Source organism: Oxyura jamaicensis, chromosome 2, assembly GCF_011077185.1.
Source record: "Oxyura jamaicensis isolate SHBP4307 breed ruddy duck chromosome 2, BPBGC_Ojam_1.0, whole genome shotgun sequence".
NCBI lineage: Eukaryota > Metazoa > Chordata > Aves > Anseriformes > Anatidae > Oxyura > Oxyura jamaicensis.
Window position 1 is genome coordinate 18,048,731 of NC_048894.1, and position 19,613 is coordinate 18,068,343.

General features: G+C 36.9%; 1 protein-coding gene across 2 annotated transcripts in view; it reads left to right on the forward strand.

The window, feature by feature from the left end:
* Positions 1 to 19,613, forward strand: part of PRTFDC1 (phosphoribosyl transferase domain containing 1) — a 43,941-nt gene that overhangs the window by 3,597 nt on the left and 20,731 nt on the right. For both annotated transcript variants that reach the window (XM_035318321.1, XM_035318320.1), the window contains exons 2-3: positions 361 to 467; positions 1,941 to 2,124. In XM_035318321.1, coding sequence (XP_035174212.1) covers positions 361 to 467; positions 1,941 to 2,124 — 291 coding nt within the window. The remainder of the gene's footprint in view (positions 1 to 360; positions 468 to 1,940; positions 2,125 to 19,613) is intronic.

Sequence of the window (19,613 nt, forward strand, 5' to 3'; positions counted from 1 at the left end):
ACTTTTAACTTACTTACAAGCTTTTCCAGTTTGAAAGTAGTAAGAAACTTAGACTTGCCACTAGTTTAGTATTATTTCCCCTTTATGTCAAGCTGTTTGTAATTTCAGGTGAATTTTCCCCTTTTCTGAGGAAAAAGAAACTAACATTTAATTTCTGAGGTATACTGAGAAGCAAAATGACAAATAGGAAAAGTGAAACTGATTACATAATTCTGAAGTTTATGATTTGAGTGCCAGTATATATGGAACAGAGTGTGTCATACTATTAATTCAGTGCAGGATACTAAAACACTGCTTTCACATCAGCTATATATTGTCAAACACCATGAAGTATTCCTAACAGTGTTATTTAATACTCAGATTTCAGACAATTGGCCCGGATACAGTCTGGATTTGTTCACTTATCCTCAGCACTACTATGGAGATCTGGAATATGTGCTCATTCCTCATGGCATTATTGTTGACAGGTATGTGTGGTTTGATTGTTGCTAAATAAATACTTTGGTCAGTAATATCATTCTTTTTTTTGTAAAGCATATACATATATAGTGTATATATAACATTTGGCCTAAAATATTGTGTTATCAATTATAAAAATAGTTTTATTTATTTAATTTGGGAAGTAAAAAAATGCTAGAAGGTAGGAAATGCTAGACATGTGGTTGTCTTTTGCAATTCATGATCTAATTCACTTAGTTTCTGATTTGGGCATTGAGTGAGACAGGGGTCCCACAAAAAAGAGATTGTGATCCTGTAGTGAAACTGGCGTTGGAGTGCTTGCACACAAGAGGGATGAACCAACAGTGGAAGAGCAAGTACAAGGCTTTGCATATCATAATACTCAACTGTGTAGCTAGCCCAGGAGAAGAGTGTGGGGTAGACTGTTTCAGTCCAGAAGCTGTGTTTGAAGAGCGGCAATGGGAAAGCTTGATCACCTCATGTTTCTTATCTTACAGTAGCTCCTGTATGCTCTCAGTGTAGGCATCTATGGTGCTTTGATATTTGTGGTAGTCCAGCTCAGTGTTCATACTCAGTTATTGTTCTGAGTATTTTTTAACGAAGAATTGGGAACATCTGAATGGAATTTCATGGGACATTTTCAGCCTGCAGCTTTCTACCTACCACATTTAAACAACCAGTTGCAAGTACTGAAATTGTTGGAACTCCTTGAAAGAAGATTGTAAACATCCATCATAAGGAAGAGTAATGAGTCCTGTATTTGTTTTTATACACAAACTTTCTTTCATAGCCTTTTAAGTTACCATTGTGTTGAATTTTCCATCTCTTGTTTAAGGTCAAATGACTCTTAATTCCTCTTTTTAAATAAATATGTTACAACTTCATTTCTCTTGATTTTCACTATAAATTTGTTAGATGTGAGCATTGAACGCCATTGTTTTTTTTTGTACTTCAGCAGAATGAATTCAGAGACCTATCAAAGAACTTTCCAGATAAAATGTATTGAGAAATATGAGAAAATAATGCACTGAGCTGTTTTTCCTCAGAACATCAAATGTCATTTTTCTGTTTTCTGTTGATTTTATATCTTGATCAAATATAAAGATTTCGGTATTTTATGTATAGTAAAGACCTAGTTCCCATTTTAGATCAATAATACCATCGACCTTGCTCTTTAGAAATCAAAGCCATTTAAGATGAGAATTTTACACGTAAAATGTGATTTTACAGAAATAATGCATGTTGAGGTTTTCTGAGAGATAAAACTGAAGTCAGTGTTTCACTTATTACCCTGAAGTCTCTGAAATGCTTATGAATTCAACATACAGTGAGATGTGTTACTCCGTTTTCTGTAACTGGGGATTTAATGGGTTTAAGTTTAGCTGTAGGTCAAGATATATTCTCATAATACTATTTTGCATACCATAAACTTATAGTATCCATGTCTAATGTTATTATATCCTTATTCTTTTTTGACTCAGGACAGAAAGATTGGCTAAAGATATTATGCAAGACATTGGAGACAATGATATTGTGGTTCTCTGTGTACTCAAAGGTGGCTACAAGTTCTGTGCTGACCTTGTGGAGCACATTAAAAATCTCAGCAGAAATTCTGAAAGGTTCATCTCCATGAAAGTCGATTTTGTTAGACTGAAAAGTTACCACGTAAGTCAACAACTTATTTATGTGGATTCTGGTTGTATGTTCATAATAAGTAGTGGGCTTTTGTAAATTTTTTTTATTTTTCCAACTATAAGAAAAACAATTTGAAAAATATTTTTGTTTGAAAAGATTGTAAGTTTTTTTTTTCCAGTATATTTGTTCATGTCCATTTATACTTTAGGAATAGTATGAGTGATGATATGAAGCGTCTTCAAGCTGTATTTTTTATTTAGTCTGTCATCACTTTTGGACATAAAATTATTCAAGTTTCCATCCTGTAAAATCTGCATGTTATTCCTGAAATCCTGAACAGTTCTGTTCAAGTTTATTTCTCGTTACTTCATGTTCCGTTCCCCCCGCCCTTACATAGTTTGGCATAGCTGCAAGATGATAAATCTATGCTGTATTCTAAATGTTTAATGCTAAGTAAATGAAGTGTTTCACTCTTCATAGCATGCAGTTTACATAGTAGCAAAATATACCACTAGATGATGATAGTGCTTTATAAGAAAATGAAATGAGACATTGAACCAAATCCAGTGTTGAGGAAAGGATCAAGACTTCCTGTTATCTTCTGAAGAAATTATGCAATAATGATTCATTTGCTTCCATGAGGCAATGCTAATGAGATGACCTGCATCTTTTTAGAGTGCGTGATTAGGATTTCTATTTGCATAAGCTGTACATATTTATATTCCACCTTGTAGTTCACACTCTGTAGTGGGAGAGCATTTCTAGAAGTTGTCCTAGAAAAGTCTGAGGAAGTGCACCAAATAAATGGAGCGATAATACACTTTCTCTCTGAGCATAAATGCAACTTGCTGAGTCCAATAGCTCCTGGAATAGCTCTATGTCTGTTCCACAGGCAGAGGCTGGTTGGTTGGCATTTTGCTCTGACCTCAGTGACCATAGGCTTTTCCTAACTTTTACAAATCCATCCTAAGTTTTTTTTCCATCACAGGATGAGAGCCTTTTGTCACCATTTGGTCCTGGGTCTTCTGTTTCAAGAACTAGTCAGATCTGTGAAGGACGTGCAATATAAAGTTTGTAAAATTTCTAGCTATTTAGAAGTATTACAGAACTAAGAAATAAAGCAAAATGTTATGTTTGTCTCACATAAAGACACATAGATACTATACAAGTTTTTTTTTTTTTTTTTTTTTTTTCACTGTGGTAATGACAGTGCTTCAATACTACTGCATAAAAAAGGGTAGAATTATTTAAATGTTTATATTTTTTACTTGGCAGCTGGCATTATAGGTAATGTCCACATTTTTTCTTATTGGGTGTCTCTTATCCAGTATGAAGATACCACAGGTTTAAAATTTCTTTCCTCTATGAAAAGTCAATGCTTATTAGCAACACTAACCCATAACCAGTAAGCGATAGGAGATCTATACCACAAAAGCATGGAAAGCTTTATATGAGACTCCCAGACCCTCCATGTCAGTTTATTCTGTAATAGCGTATGTCTCACAGTGTTTTACAATTCAATAAGAGGCAAAAAATTACAGGTTTAAGTGTAAGACTCTACGTGAAGTCTTGGAGCATCACCAATTCCATTCTTTTCCTACCTTTTGCCTTTTCTGTTCCACATTTTAAGGCTTATTATTACTTTTGATCCATTTTTTTCTCTGTTTTTTATCCCTCTTTCATTTTACAGACACTGTTCTTCTCATGTAATTTATCATGCTTCCTTTTACTAACTGTTACCAATTTCTCTCCTAAAGGGAGTCCTGCTGCTCTCAATATACTTCCTTCAGATATGTCTTCTCCCCTCACCCCCCTCCAGCTGTTTAAATCCAACAATTAACTTCAGCTCAAATTCATGAGATTTTTGAACTGTCTCATTCCAGCTTCAGTACTGCAAGGTTAGTCAATTTTTAGAGGTTGTAATTTAAAGGGGGCATTATTGGTTTAATTGTGTAGCAAAAATGGGCTGTATTTGTGGTCCAAAGTCAGATGCTGGCATCAGTGAAATTACATCTTAACTATGAAGAGGTTATGTTGTATTTTGATGTCTGGCATACAGAAATGATTTCAAATAAAAGGAGACTGCAAATGAGACTAACTTTACATGGGTCTTTTTTTAGATCTGTTATCATGTTCTAGAGTTTAGACATTTAATTAAGATGTTAAGATCTGCTTTCATATTAAGCTGCTGAAAGTTGTAATATCAATTCTTATTTAGACTTCTTCATGCAAATCATTTGATTTTAAAAAAAAGCTTAATATATTTAGTGATATGAGTGGCTGCATGTACTTCTATAGTAAGGTTGATTTTATTTGGTTTACGAGCCTGGACATTTTTATGAGAAAATTTCCCATGGTTTACATGTCCCGTCTTGTCTCAGTATCTCAAATTGGCATGTCAGATTACTGAATCTTGTTTATATACAGGTAATGTGGGGAAATACTGTTAATTTATTATTTTCAGAGGAAAACTGACATAGGAAACCATAGCTTAAAAATATTGTGGTTACACTGTTTATGTTCTACACACATCAGTATTAGTTCTTAGACCTTTAATAAAATTCCTGTAACTGAATGTGGAGGTTTTAGCCTTATCTGAAAGCATATTTTTGCTTCCTCTAGAAACTGAACTGTGTTTTTCCATTTCTTTTTTTTTTTTATTTCCCTACCGGAACGCTAAAATGATGCAGTACAGAAAGTTAAGAAGCTTATACATATGGACAGAAAATTACAGGCTCAGATGTAGATCAGTAAAAAAAAAATCAGGTGTGCTTAATTTGTAACCGAAGTTCATATCTGTAAATCCAGAAACACACCATTTACAAAAAAAAAAAATAAATCAACAAACAAACAAACAAAACAAACAAACAAAAAAAACACCAATTACATTGTGCTAACTTAGATTTTGAAGGCTTTTTGATTTCTCTTAAGTAAAAATTATTAATAAATATATTAATAATTAATTATGAAATGGGAAAGAATCATGTCTGGAAGATGCATTGAGTGGCACCCTCCATAGAAATATGACAAAATCTTTGAAGAATGCAATTCCTTGTAGACTTACAGGTGGTTTGATAAACTTACTGCATTTTTTATATATTATTATTTTTTACATAAGCTCAAAATAAGGAGATAGTTTACCTGGGGATTTGATTAGAGGCTGTATGGTGACTTTACAAGCTTCCAGCACAATGGGCAAATTAAAAGAAAACACCAAGGTGAGAGTTAGGAAATATGATTATTCAGATAAACATATGGAAATAGTGTGTAGACACTGTAGGGTAAGATTCAAGATGTAGATGGAAAGGAAAATAAAATCCAATGGTGAAATTTGAATGAGAAACAGCAGCTCCGAGTTTTAAGAGTAGTGAGGCAGTAAGCAGAGTGGCTAGACAAAGAAGTGCTAGCATAGTCCTCTCATGAAATACGGTGCAGGTATGGATAAGCTGCATGCCAAGTTTTAAGGGAAAATCATGCATTCTGGAAACAGTGATGTAAGAAACGAAAGAATTTGGCAACATCTTAGATACCAAGTTCTAAGAAATTGGACTTGAATATGGTATAAGTTAGGAACAGTGGAATTCCCTGCAGAGATTTTTGAGTGGAAGAATAATATCTAATATATTCAATTTCACCATATTGAATTTTTTCTTGAATGATCACTCCTACACAGGGAGTTGAAAAGTGATGAGAAATAAAAGAATTCAAAAGTATTTTTAGAAATATGGTAGGTTGAAATCAGGAATGAAAAGTATTGAAGAAAGAGGATGGGTTTGCAAATGTCACCTAAGGACAATATGACACCAGTGGGAGAGTTAAGAAATATGGATCCAGAAATTCTTTAATATGTTTGTGATATTGAGAGCTTCAGCAGGTTAAAGAACTAATTCAGAAAAATCCAGTGGGAAGTGCAACAGAGGAAGCTGGAGGTTGTTTCACTAGGATGCTTACAGATTAATGGATAGGACAAGACATGAAAGAATGTTTGAAGATGAAGAAGAGAGAGTGAGTAAAGGAATAGAAGACAGATGTCACATACAAAAGGGGATATGTCTTAGTAAAAAAAACATAGTGTGAGGTCACCCAAATCTTAGACTTTCTGTAAAGAAGTGAAGGTTAACAGGATCCTATCAGTTTTCTTATTTAAAGCATATCTATTTTTTCATGCAGAATAGCAGAGTGTTCCTGAACGACAATAAGAGTGTCTCTTTGTTCAGTGTGGAAGAGACAATTTAGGACAAGCTAATAAAGGTAAAGGCTGAATTAGATCTTGAGACAGAAAATGTTCTGGGTCCTCAAGTTTATAGGTACAACAGCATCATCCTGTTCCATGAGTACGCCAAATGTGATAACTAAACCAAAGCTCAGTTCTGAAAAGGAATCAAAAAAATTTAGTAGATGAGTAGAGGAAGCATACAGAGTCTGTAGATATGCTTGAGAAGTTTTTAGCAGCCTCTCGGTAGAAGAGTAAGTAAATACATGTGAATTAAGACTTCTTTGGTGCACAAATGGTGCAAGCAAAAATGGAAAAAAATGATGCTAAGAGTTGTGGTTGAAACTGGTAGTGGGGGCTGGTGGGAGAAAGGAGAAACACCCATACTTGTATTGGGCAGACAAGCATGTCTGTTACATGCATTGCAACATGTTCCTCTGAGATGTTTATTTTTCCCATATCATTATCCATAGCTGTCTGTTTAATTCTCAGAATTGTTACCTGATACAAAGTAAGTAGAGTAGTAAGCCATATGTTTTGGAGAAGGACAAGTGAGTCTTAGTGGCATAGCTTGTCCTGTGAGAAGCATGGTGAGCTAAACAAGGAGTGAGATACTTTTCCTGTAGACTTTTGTGATTTCTTTGGTTATCCTTGTGTGGACTAATGGGACAGAAGACCAATCGTCTCTGTTATTTTGAACGTGTGTAGTGCACTTCTTAAAGAGGATAGTAGATGAATTGTGATAATCAGATAATCTATCATATTTAAAGTTCCATGTCAAGCACAGATTATTATAGAACATTGATCTGTTTTCCATGTAGTACCTGAATTGCAGATTTTAGAAGTGCGTTTTTCATGTTCTGGTGGCAAGAAGGTATTGTTGAAAATAACCCTGAAAAATATGAACGAACTTCAAAGGAATGTTGTTTGCTGGTCACTTGGAGGAAACTTGCAGTGGATTATGTGGATTGAGCCAATTCATGTAATCCTTTAAAATTAATACATTATTTATGGTTTCCAGAACATAACTAATAAAAAAATGTGACCTCAAATTGTAATCCACGCACAATGGTTGCATTGAAGTCTGTTCACAAACAAATCCATTGATATGATCTGTTTCCTCTTCAGCCTCCAGTTGTTTGAAATATATTTACAACTGTTGGTTATTAATCTTGGCATAAACAGGACCATTAGTGCTGCAAAACTCTGAAAACAAGCAACAAAACAAGTATTGTTTAGTAGAAATCTGAATGTTTTTGTCTATATGAGGCCATTTCAGTAAATAGTTTTGCTAAACCACTCTACTGTAGGAGTAAGGAAACAGATTTTGTAATGAGTAAGTTGAAAGCAAGTTGATAAATGTAGTAAAATAGTTTATTTTGCTGCCTTGTAGCTTTACTTCTCATATGCCATTACTAAATGCTTACATCTTGAAAAGCAGAGCAGTGTGAGACATCAGACTGTAACTACAGTCATGAACTGTGTAAAATTTATATCCATTCTTTGCTTAATTACCTGTTCCTATTCAATATAATTTTACAGTGTGGAACTTGTTTTTTTTTAAGACTAGTGTGAATTTCACTTTTACATCTGAAAACAATGTGTTGTACCCTAAAAAGCAAATAACTCCTTAATGATTTTATTAATTTAACAACACAAAAGAAACGACTAAGTGTACTGCTTAGATTTAATGATTCATATCTAATACCCAAACTCTTCACCAGTGTTATGATTATTCAATCTCCATACCTACATGTCATGAAAACACAGCTTATGATCTCCCAAGAAAAGTGCACGTCCTGAGATGGAATCGACATTACCTTTTGTAGTTACAGGCTTTGTCATGGGCAGCTTGTGAGTTCCCTTTACTTTGCTTCATTCACACATTTTGGCTGATGTTCATTGCATCCTCCTTGATGTTGAGCAGCCATGGAAGAATTAGAAATTGTAGCCTACCTGATAGAATTAATTCCTATGAACTTTAAGGTTAATTTTGCAATAATTTCACCAGATTGAACTCCATGTTATCTGCAAATGATCAGTTTGACAGGCAAATAAATAGGTTGTAGGCAAAATGAGCTTTATTTACTTAATTGGGAGGGGTTGTGCATGTACTAGACAGTAAAAATAAAATAAAATATTCTCTTAACCTTTTTCAGGTGCATGGCTTGCAACTGCAGACAGTGAACAGCTGTACAGATATTAGAATTTTGCAGGATTACATACTTTTAGAAGCTTATGGGCAACAAAAACGTCTTGCCTTTAATTCGCAGAAGCTACCGATATCAAGGATATGGACCTTAAGTTGTAACTGTTCTGAGAAATGTGTTGTAGTGGTTATAGAGGGTTCTGCCAAGTAGATGTCTGTCGTATGGACAAGTTAAACATGGGGGGCTTGCAACTAGCTTTCTGCTCCTAGCATTGCCTGAGGGATCTTACCTCGGTGTACATTTCCATACATAAAATGGTATTTGGATCCTCAAGTAGTAATGTCTTTTTGAGTAAAAGCACTGTGAAATGCTCAGACCTGTTTAAACTAGTGAGTAAAGCATCCTTTACAGTTCTGAGCTGAAGATGCTGCCAAGTCTAAGCAGGCACTAATGCTATCTCTGTATTTCTGATGCTTTCATCATTTTCTGAAACTTAGTAAGACCTGGGATGCTTAATAAGGTGAAGAACACTGGAAAGAGATCATATGTTGTGCAGGGAGAATGTTTGAGGTTGCTAGAATTCACGGTCCTCCTAACTGTGTCCAAATGTTCTTTTTCCAAGTGTTAAGACTCGTTTAAAAACAGAAAGATTTCCATGGGGGAGACAAGAAACGCTTCTACATTCAGCAGTGTCTTGCTGCAAAGTGTCAGCCTCAGAGACACTCAAGCTTTTCAGAAAAATAGCTGAAAAGGTATTATTAGTGGATGTTGTCCCAAAAGCTTATCCTTGCAACTGGTTGAATATTTTTGAAGAAATTTACAGAAATTTAATGAGGAAAATGTCTGCCCAATTAGTAAAAGTGTGGCTGATGTTACTAGTGTAACAGGATGATCCAGACAACTTGGAGAACATACTCTCACGCCAGATACATCTGCATTACACCAGGTATAGTTAGTTCATGGTTTGGTGTAAAAACTAAGACCCTGGAAATGGGCCTTTTTTCTGACTTTCTGCACCAACTGTAGTGAGTACAGCTCCTGCTGGAGAAAGAAGTCTGCCCATGGTCTGGGGATCCTCACTGCCAGGGTGCAGTGCGGCAGGCCTCAGACCCCACCACTTCTTTATCTGAGGTGCACCTCAGAGGGGTCAGAGGGAGCATGGATCAACCCCGATTGTTTTCAGAGAACCAATCCTCTTTTCATGCAGTTCCAAGACAAACTGCAGAAGGCTATGCTATAACAATAAACCGTGACCTTAATGCTCAGTGTTGTGGTATGGAGGCAGATGCTCTCCTAGACATCCACAGCTTCCATTTAACTTGCGGAGTTGTGACATATGAGAGCTTGAAACCATCACATGCTCAAAGCGCTCTTGAACATAAGGAGGAATGAAGTGTTTCTGATTTAAGCTATTTTTAATTAAAACATACAGTATTTTCCTGTTGGACAGTGTTTAGGGGTTGAAGTGTTACTAATAATATAAGTAGGCGTTGATTTGTGAGCATAGCTCGGGAAAGGTCATTATAAGGCAGGATACAGTCAGTTTATCAGGTTCATCTGTAATGTAAAACTTGCTCATAGAGAGGTGATCTCTGTAAGTTTCTGCATCAGATAATACACCTACACACCACTTAAATATGTTAACACCATCTGAAGTCTTAGGGATTTTTTTAAAGTATGAGTAAGTGTTTCGGTGACTCATCTGAAAGATTTGGGGGAACCAAACAGATCAGCCGGGGGAGAACTGAGTAGGAAGCGGTCTGATTGCCATGGGGACAGAATGAGAACAGATGTGGCCGTGAAGGCAGGGTGATACTGAGCTGTCCTGAAGCTCCTCAGCACTATCAAAGTACTGTTTTAAGGCATTTATGGGACATATTGCAGCTAGTAATTAATTGTCTTCTCAAAATACCTTTCATTTTTAGCCATTGTTCCCCACTTAGGTACTGCCTTTGTGATTTCTAGCTGTGGAATTCTTCCTAACTGAAAAAAAAATAAAAATAAAAATACAGTATTGATGTGTTGTGGGTTGATACTCTGTTCTGCTGGACTTCGGATCCAATGCAAAGTCTTTGAGAGATTTTCGCTAATCTTTCTGGAGAAATTTGTCTCCCCCAAGGGTCACATTTTTCTAACAAGCCGTAATGTTTTCTTTTGAAAATGTTTACCAAATTAAAATAAATGTTTTAGATTATACTATGTTACGGAGGGTACGGCTACTATGTATAAATGAAGTTTTAGATCTGAAGTTCATGTTTCTTAACATTTTTTAATGTTTTCTTCATGAGCTTAAATCTTTGGTATTTCTAAGCTATCCAGCCTTCTGGAACATCTTAACATTTGAGACTGTGGATGTTTTTAAAATTGTTCACTTTTAGAACATACTCAAAGCATCAAGGGATTTCATTCAAAAGCACTCAAGAGGTCATCTTTGCGAAAAGTTAGATCCGAAAGTTCCCCTGGATACAGGATTTGTTGTAAAGCAGCGGTTTGCTACAAAGCCTAAAAAACTGAAGTTTAGTCTCAGTAAAATATTTTGTTTCATATTCTGCCAAGAATGTAGCAAGCCACCGCTAAATCATGACATTTGCAGCAACACTGTTCGTCATCATTAGGAGAGACTGAAGTCTGTATTTTCTGACTGGTTGATAGGTTTTTGCAGCGACAGGGGGATGGGCTCTTACCTGGAAGAAATGTCCAGAACACGATGGTTGCTAATCCTGCTGTACAAATAAGATCTGGCAAGTTTGAAAGCACCATAATATGTTTATCCATTGGCAGAGCATCACCTTGATTACTTATTTGGATGCTAATAATACCATTTAGTGTGTGGTTTTTTTAATTAAGATCTGAAATGGGGCAAAATTAATTAAAAGAAGCCCGAGGCTTCTAATTTTCCCAAGGAATTCTATGACTCTCTTCTGCTGGCATCCCTTCCACGCTGTTTCTTAAAACAGATCATAGCATGTGTGATGTTCATGCGGTGCCACACCCCAGGGGTGCTGTAAGGCATAAACCAAAAAGGTTGCTTTAAAGGAATCCAGCAATACCGAGAAGTAGTCTGTTATTGCAGTGCTTATCAGTGTGACAGATACAAAATTTGTTTCCCTCTTCCTTTGATAAACCAAAGTTAGAATACTGAAATACAGCAGGAATGCTAGAAAACAGCCTTGAAAAAAATACTTGATGAAGGTTATGCGTGTTGTCGAAAGTCTCCAGGTTGTCACTAGCAAGGGACTGAATGCAGGATGAAAGAGAGCTACCAAGTTGTAATAGTCAGGGATACACAAGACTTCAGGTTGCTGGAAGGGATTAAGCATTTGAGGTTTTTATCAGTATCATCTCTTGAGAATTTGCTTACAGCTATCATTTGTCTCAGCCTATGGCTATCTGACAGATTTGAAGATTCTTCTTCTTCCTTCCTTTTATCACCAAATCCTAGAAACTGCTGATAGTCGGGGTCAGGAGGTCAGTACTTTATGCTTAGTTCAGTGAAAGCTGTTTTCCCTCGTCCTTTCAGAAACCCTCAAGGGACAGGGTTTTATTAGTTTAGAGCTACAAACTTGCTATACGTTTTTTCACAATGTTCATTTACTTCCCTGTGTTACTGTTCAGCACAACTAAACACATGGGGTAAGATGGTGCACCTGGAAGTGTCCCAGCTGGGGTACTGAGCCCCTCTGTTGGTGCTGGGAAATGTGACTTCTAGTTCTGTCGCTGTGATGGTCACGTATACAACCATAAACAGCAACTGGGTAAAAGACAGATACTCTAGTTAGCATGGACTTAAACCAACACTGACCTTTTCTTAGATGAGTCCAGTACTTGATATCCAGGTTGCTTGATACCTTTTTTGATTTTTGCCTTACCATGGCATAGTAACAGGAGGAAGAGTCCCCCTGCAATCTTTAGCTTATGGTGGTTTTTGAAAGCTAAGAAAGAAGCCCAAGTCACCTATTCCATGACTATGGGCTTTTATTACAGAAGATGGGCATCCTTAGTAATGTCTCCTGGCAGTGTCTGAGAGTATGAGTGCCTGAGTAGGATTAAGGCAGTTCTGGCAGATAGACTTCCTAAATTGTTCTTTTGCCCTTATGTTTTAAATTTGCTCTGCCTCTCATCTCTAGAGACAAAGTAGTGGTCTGAATCTCCCTTTGACTGAACAGCCCCGTGCAGTTGTACCATTTCTCATCCTGGAACAAATGCAGATTTTATTCCTATGTTTTATTTATTTATTTATTTATTTATTAACAGAATAACAACAAGTAAATAGTATAAGAAAGCCTTGGAGCACAGTTTGTGAACTCAGCCGTGATTTGAAGATATTTTGTGGTTTTATTTTATGTTTGTTTCAAAAAAAATTAGTATTGCATGTTCTGGATTTCATTTCTTGCTGATCTTTTTAAGCGTACAGGTGCTGTTTGTGGCATATGGGTATATGTGGTACTGCAGTCTTCCTGCCTTATTCTTAAACAAAATAACCCATTGAACCAATACCAAGGAAATATATAAAACCTAATTGCTAAATGAGAAAAGAAAATATCAAAATAATTTTTATAATCTTTATTAGCCAAGTTAACTTTTCTAAAGCCATTTCCAATAGTTTGACCCTTCTCCAACAGTTTGTGCCAATATAACTGAAGTTATGTCTTTGTTCAAGGATTTTAAGGAGAGTTTTACATGCAATAAAACTACAGGGCTAGATCATGTATGCACTCACATGTTTAGAATTCTTTCTCTATTTGAAAATGTCTTTAATCTGTATATCTACAGAACCTATTTATAGATGGAAATAGAGTGTTGAACACATGCCTCCAGAAAAAAAAAAAAAAAAAAAAAAGGAAAAAAAAAAGTAAAGAATTTACATCTCTTAATATCTGTCCCTAACAAATATGTTGTGAATTACAGTTATAATTTGTATTAACCTATATTAAGGGTATTAACATTGCATGTCAGTTCAACTCTGTTGATGTCTGAGAGTATACCCAAGAGAGATCAATTCCAAATGCCTTGACCAGGAGGGGAAAAGCTTCAATGGCAGTTTCTGCTTTATTAGATACCAGAGAATCTCCATGGAAGCCTCTCTGTAAGGAATGAATTTATAATACCAGCTAAATCATGTCTGTTTCAAAATACCTTACCTCCTTTGGATTAAATACCTAGAAGGCATGCAGGAGTCCTGGTATACAAGAAAGTACTGAATATGTGAGCAGGTGATTATAAGCATTCCGATTTATTAAGTTTAGTAAGTTACTGTTGCCCTGAGAGTTAAGCTGAGGGATGGATCTCTCTTTCTTTTATAGAAGAGAAGCAGCACATACATGTGTTAGCACGAGAGCTGACAAGGGCTAGTACCTAGCTGTAAATTCATTGTTTGTGTTTCTCTGTCCAAAGCCTACTTCCTCATTGCAGAGCTCTGGCCTTCCCTGGAACTGGATAGACGAGCCTGAATTTGAAGTGCTTCCAAACCTGTCTGAGGGAGCTTTTTGTTAAGGAATAACAACACGGAGGAAAAAGAATAGGTGAAATTAGTTAGCTTGTAGATGTAACTGTAGAGCTGTACAGGTATGTCTTATATTGTAGTAACTGGAGCTCAGATAGATATACCGATACCAGTTTAAAATTTATTATCTCAGGTTATGCTGGCAATAAGACAGGTCTCAGTGCAGCATAGTTCATGGTATAGTTACCACGCAGCTCGGGAAGGCATTGTAGCCTCAACTTCAAAGCTAACAGAGACATACAGAACCATCAGTGCCTCCATATAAACGTACTTTTACTGTTCCTGTGTGATAAAGATGTTCTGACAGTGGGAGTGTGCCAGCTTACTGTGTTTGATTTCCAGTTGGTTCAGTATCCTTTGCTTGTTTGCAAGGTATTTAAAGCACCTCCTACAAATATATCAGTGACCTAGCACTTGATTATTTTGAATGTGGGTGCGCCCTGGAGGTTTCAGTCTGCACTTTGGTACACATGTGATTCTGGGTTAGGGAAGGCATGTTTTCTCCCCAGTCTTTACTGGGGAGTGATCCATATCATTTCCATTCCATTTGCACAATCTCCATCTTAGCAGTACTTACTAGTCCTCTGAATGTTACTTCTCAAGCATAGATAGTCCTAGTTTCCTGACATGAAAACCCTGACAGTCCATGACCTGACCTACACTCCTGAGGTCCTTCATTCTTAGCTGTTTTCTTCGTTGAAGAAATCCAAAATGCTATCATTTAAGTATATGCTTGTAAGTACAGCCTCTTAATGTATTACCACATCACTGATGTTGTTACTTCTGCTGAAATACTGAGTATAATTTCATAGCCTATATTTTATACGCCAGTTTGACATTGCACAGTAGTCAAAATAGGTTAATAGATGATGTAGATATAGTACAGACACTTCACAGACCAATATGTTCATATGCTGAAACACTTCTCAGGAGGCAGGCTGCAGAGCAAGTAGATTTCATACTAGGATGTCTACATCCAAACTGGAACATCACATCTTTCATTGGTCATGACTGAGATGATAGAGCATGGTCATATAGCAAAATATATTGTAACTATTGAAACATACATAATTTCAAAGCAGAAGTCTTTGTAACTGCAGCTACATCTATCTAAATGCTGCAAATGCCTGCAATTAATTTCTGCTGCACTATTTTTTAAATGGAGAAAGGTTGGTTATATTACGAATCCGCTTGCTGCAGCTAACTCACATAGAAGTAATAATTCTCGGTTTAAAAGTTCTGTGAGAGACATTGCTTCTGTGGTTTCATTTTTGAAGGATTGAACTGAAAAGTAAATTCTTCTCATATCTGCTTCTGTTTTCCTCTGAGCGTTATGTTTTTTCTTATGTGAAAAACGTATCTGTTACTTCGTATGCCAAAGTTCTGCTTGGGTTTTCTGTCATTTTCAATTTCAGCTTCAGCGGTGTATTTTAGCCATTGTCTTGGACACAGCCACGTCTCTGAAACTGTAGCCATTTCATAAGCCAGTTGTGTCCTCCATGTAAGGTTTCAGATTCTCAGTTTTTCTTTGAACTGCCAAGAGCTTTGTTCAAATCCTCGTCATTCATTACCCCGGTAAATGTCATCTCCCCTTTGGCTTTAATGCCATCCACTTTGTTCCCTCAGTGCCATTCAACGTGTAGCTGTTCAGATCACCTTCAAAGGAGCTGTTCTCACAGCCAGCCCAGCTGCTGTCCTTCCGCCAGTATCAAACACAAAATAATGTTTTGTTGAGGCTCACTGAAACTCCATTCTTCCAGATCATAAACCCCACACATACGGAATCCACTTGTTTTCATTATGTAGTGGGTAAACCCTATGGATAAACCTATATTTCCGTTCTGAGAAGTTGAGACTGTAGAGTCCCATTAATCATCCAGTATAATGTTTTAGCAAAAAATCTGCAGAGACTGGTTGCTAATATTTTTCTTCGGCACGTGGGGAGAAATACTAGATTGACTGTATCTTTTGAAGTCTCTCCTCAAATATACTTCACCCAGATGAAAATGAAACCTTTGAGTAAACGTGCAAGCAAATTAACCCATAGTAGTACCAAGGGGAATTGTGTTTGTGTGAGAGAGAGCCTAAGTGGATAGTTCAGGATGTTACTAATGGAAAATAGTCAAGATCATTGCTTCTTATATGCCTGTGGTAAATGTGATGGAAAATAATTTCTTTCTGAGTGCTCAGTGAGGTTTATAAGAAGAAAATATTGATGTCAGTCTCTTAAGCTGGGATCAATTTCAGCCAGCTTCGGATGTCTGACAGTTAGATGCCTAGGTGTGAGTTGCTGTCGATTTCCCATGTGGTGAAACAGATGACTTCCCTGATCTGTCTGGTTTTCTCCAGTGATCATGAAGGGAGCCCAGGATGAGCAGCATAGCTTTTGAAGTCTTAACTTTGAGATGCCTGAATTAGGGACAGGGTAATCCTATTTTTAATGAAGATATTTCAAGGCCATGGGTCACCCTGTGAGAACAGCAGTAGCATAGATAACATGCAGTTAGTGAGAGTCTTAATGGCAAACAAAAAGATGAGGCCTAAGTGAATGTGTAGACTGAACTCACCTCTGCTTCGGTGGATGTGTTGGACCAAGCCTGCTGTTGAAAAGGCCTGAAGGGTCACATCCTTCTCTCTTAGGAGTTTCTCCAATTAATTTTTGGGGAAGAAAATAATCACATTTTTTCCCAAGAGGTTACATATGAACAGTGAAGACTGTGGTAACTGTATGTGTGACATGTGCAATAATGCCTTGGTGTCATTTCATAATTTAGTTGTACACTTAAACTGTTTTGTCAGAACTAGTGTTTTTTTTTGCTGTGATTAAAGAATCTTTGTTTCACTGAACCCAGTATTAATGTACTCCAGATTCTGTTTCTTTAGAAGAGTAACAGATGTTCACAGTTTGGTGCAATTTTCAGATGAGCAATGCTGTTTATAATAAATTTTCCTGAGACCACCCAACTCATTTCACTTGTAACTTGAACTGTGTCCAAGTGTTGATCTCAGGAGATGTGAGATGTAATAATTCTGTGCCACACCCAGTTCAAAAGACATGACTTAGTACAGATGGAATTTAAATATCTATACTTCCAATCAACATAGAAAGTCAAAGTTTTTATCTTGCATGCTGTGAACAATGGAGGTGAAAGTAGCAACATTCTGGCTTTCATTCATTCATAGCATGTGAAGATGCATATTGACAAGGTCTGCAGGAAATAAAATTAGAGAACAAAGGGGAACAGGTGAAAAAGCACAACACAACAAGTAAAAACAAATACATTGAGATTTAGCCTGGAAAAATGCAGATTTATTAAATGCAGGAGAAACGGAAATGCAGTATTAAACATAGGATGTGATGTGATGTAGGGATAACACAAAATGCATCGTGGTTTATTAGGAACAACTGCAATGAATTGTTTGCTGCATAAACCAAAACATAGTATGGTTTTGAGTTGTCTATCTGGGACATTATATTTAGTCTCAAGCATTTAACAGCAAAAAATATGTTGATAGGGTTTAAAGATGTTAGAAAGCAAATCCTGAGGAACTTTGGGAGATTGAAAGCAAACCTTTAATTCAGGTATTTGTGTTTATTATAAGTCCTGTAGACTCAATCATATTGGTTATGTTAAAGTATTGAACGTCTCCCAAAAGAAAAAGAAGCCCTGAATGACTTGAGAGTGTGAAAATTAAACAAACAGTTCTGAATTGACAGTAAGAGCTATGAATGAATCAGTAGATTCTTTTTCTTTCTGACATTTATTGTACTTTATGCTTAACATTTAGTGCAGTGTTATTTTGAGATTATATACTGAGAATTTAGGAAAAAGCACTGAGAGGTTCCTATGGCAACCATAGTGTGCACATTCCCTGTATGAATGCTGTGAGAGCTGTAATGTGACACTGTGGCATTGAGTCCTGCTACTTGGCAGGTATGTATTTTACACTACGAGTTAATTGATAAATTTAGAGGTACTTCTAAATGGCATTAAAGGCAATGAACCATTTTTTTTTTTTTTTTTGGCAATAGAATAGCTCTGCTGTGTGATGCAGGTCATTTTGTCTATATTTCTTGAAAGCATCTTGGCTGAAATGTTCTGAGATGCATTTTTCTATATGGTTTTTAGGCACAGTGAATATTCAGCCTTGTCCTCTGATAGCGATCATTCTCCAGTCAGAACACAAAGATTTCCATAACCGTGTGCAGTTGTGTCACAACACCCAACGTGTAACCACACAGACTGGGGGGATGCTCTGATCCCCCGGCTCTCAATGGCTTTTGTGTTTGCTTAACTGGTCGCCAGCAATCAAGTTGCTATTTCAGCATCTTCCTTTCAGCTGAAGCCAGAAATACCAAATGCAAGGGGAACAGTGTTGCTGTAAAGACTGCTGAAAGAGATTTTTTTTTAATTAAAAATAAATAAATTCACTAATTGTTGCACCTCACTGCTCTCTTTCTCTCTCTCTTTTTTCTCTCTCTTTTTCCACTAGCAACTGAGGGCAAACTGCCTCTTCAGTCATTGCTGTGTGTCAGTTGTTACAGAAATTCCAGTCTTTCTCATTTGGAAATGAAAAAATATTTTGTCACTGCCTTGGTTACACACACTGTGATAGATATTAGAATCTGCTTTTTATAGTCTAATAGTAGACTTGACCTGAATACGTCCCTGACTTTTGAAGAATGACCTGGACTGCTCTACAACAAAAGGCTTATGCTTTTAAGGCTGAACTTAAAATGTTCCCTCTCTCCACTTATTGCTTAGTTTTAAAATAGCCTTCTGAGGAATCAGTTGCTTGGTTTGTTATTTTTCTGTCTTTCCTTTAAAAATAAGAGAAATGTTGAACATTAGACTAGGAAACATATGGATGTAACCTTCATTCCAGCTCTAGCTCTGTTTCCCAGGAAACGAATCTGAGCAGCATGAAAAATATCCAGAGCTCCTAGATCTGGTGCAGAAAAAGTGAAAGCAGGTCTAAAAACTGTCTTTTTAGGCAATGACTGCTATGGACCTCGTACAAAGCTGTGGTGTGGGATTGTTTGTGGGAATGGAGTCTGAGCAAAAGAGAACTCTTGGTGGGTCTGCGGTATGCAAGCCTGGAGAAATTCTCACCCGGGCAACTTTTACTTGCTGTTCCTCAGGGAGGCTGTATTCATTTAGAGAATCCATGCCCATGGGGACCATGCATGGTTCCTGGGGCTGTCAGAGTGCTTGAAAGAGTGGGCTGCCTGGGCTGGGCGCATGGGCAGGCAAGGTTTCCACCTGCATGGGAGGATGGCAGAGGCGTGCAGCTATGACCCCTCCACTGCTGGTGCTGCTCCCTGAGGAGAAGAGCTACAAACCTCTAGGTCCACCAGTAAATCCTCACCTGCCTCCTAAGTCCCACTGCCTCGCTGCTTACTTGCGGAAAAAAGTCTGAATTCACAGCATTGAAATAAAAGCACAAGTATGCTAAAGTTGCATTTTCAGCACTTGTCTCTAACAATAAAGCTTTCTGATGTTATTGATAAGCTGCAGGGTCACATCGTGGTACTGCAGCTATTATTAAAATTGGACTAACCCTGTCTCCCTGTGGGTAAGGAGATTAGATTAGCACATGCACCAATTTCTAAAAAAAAAAAAAAAAAAAAAAAAAAAAAAAAAAAAAAAAA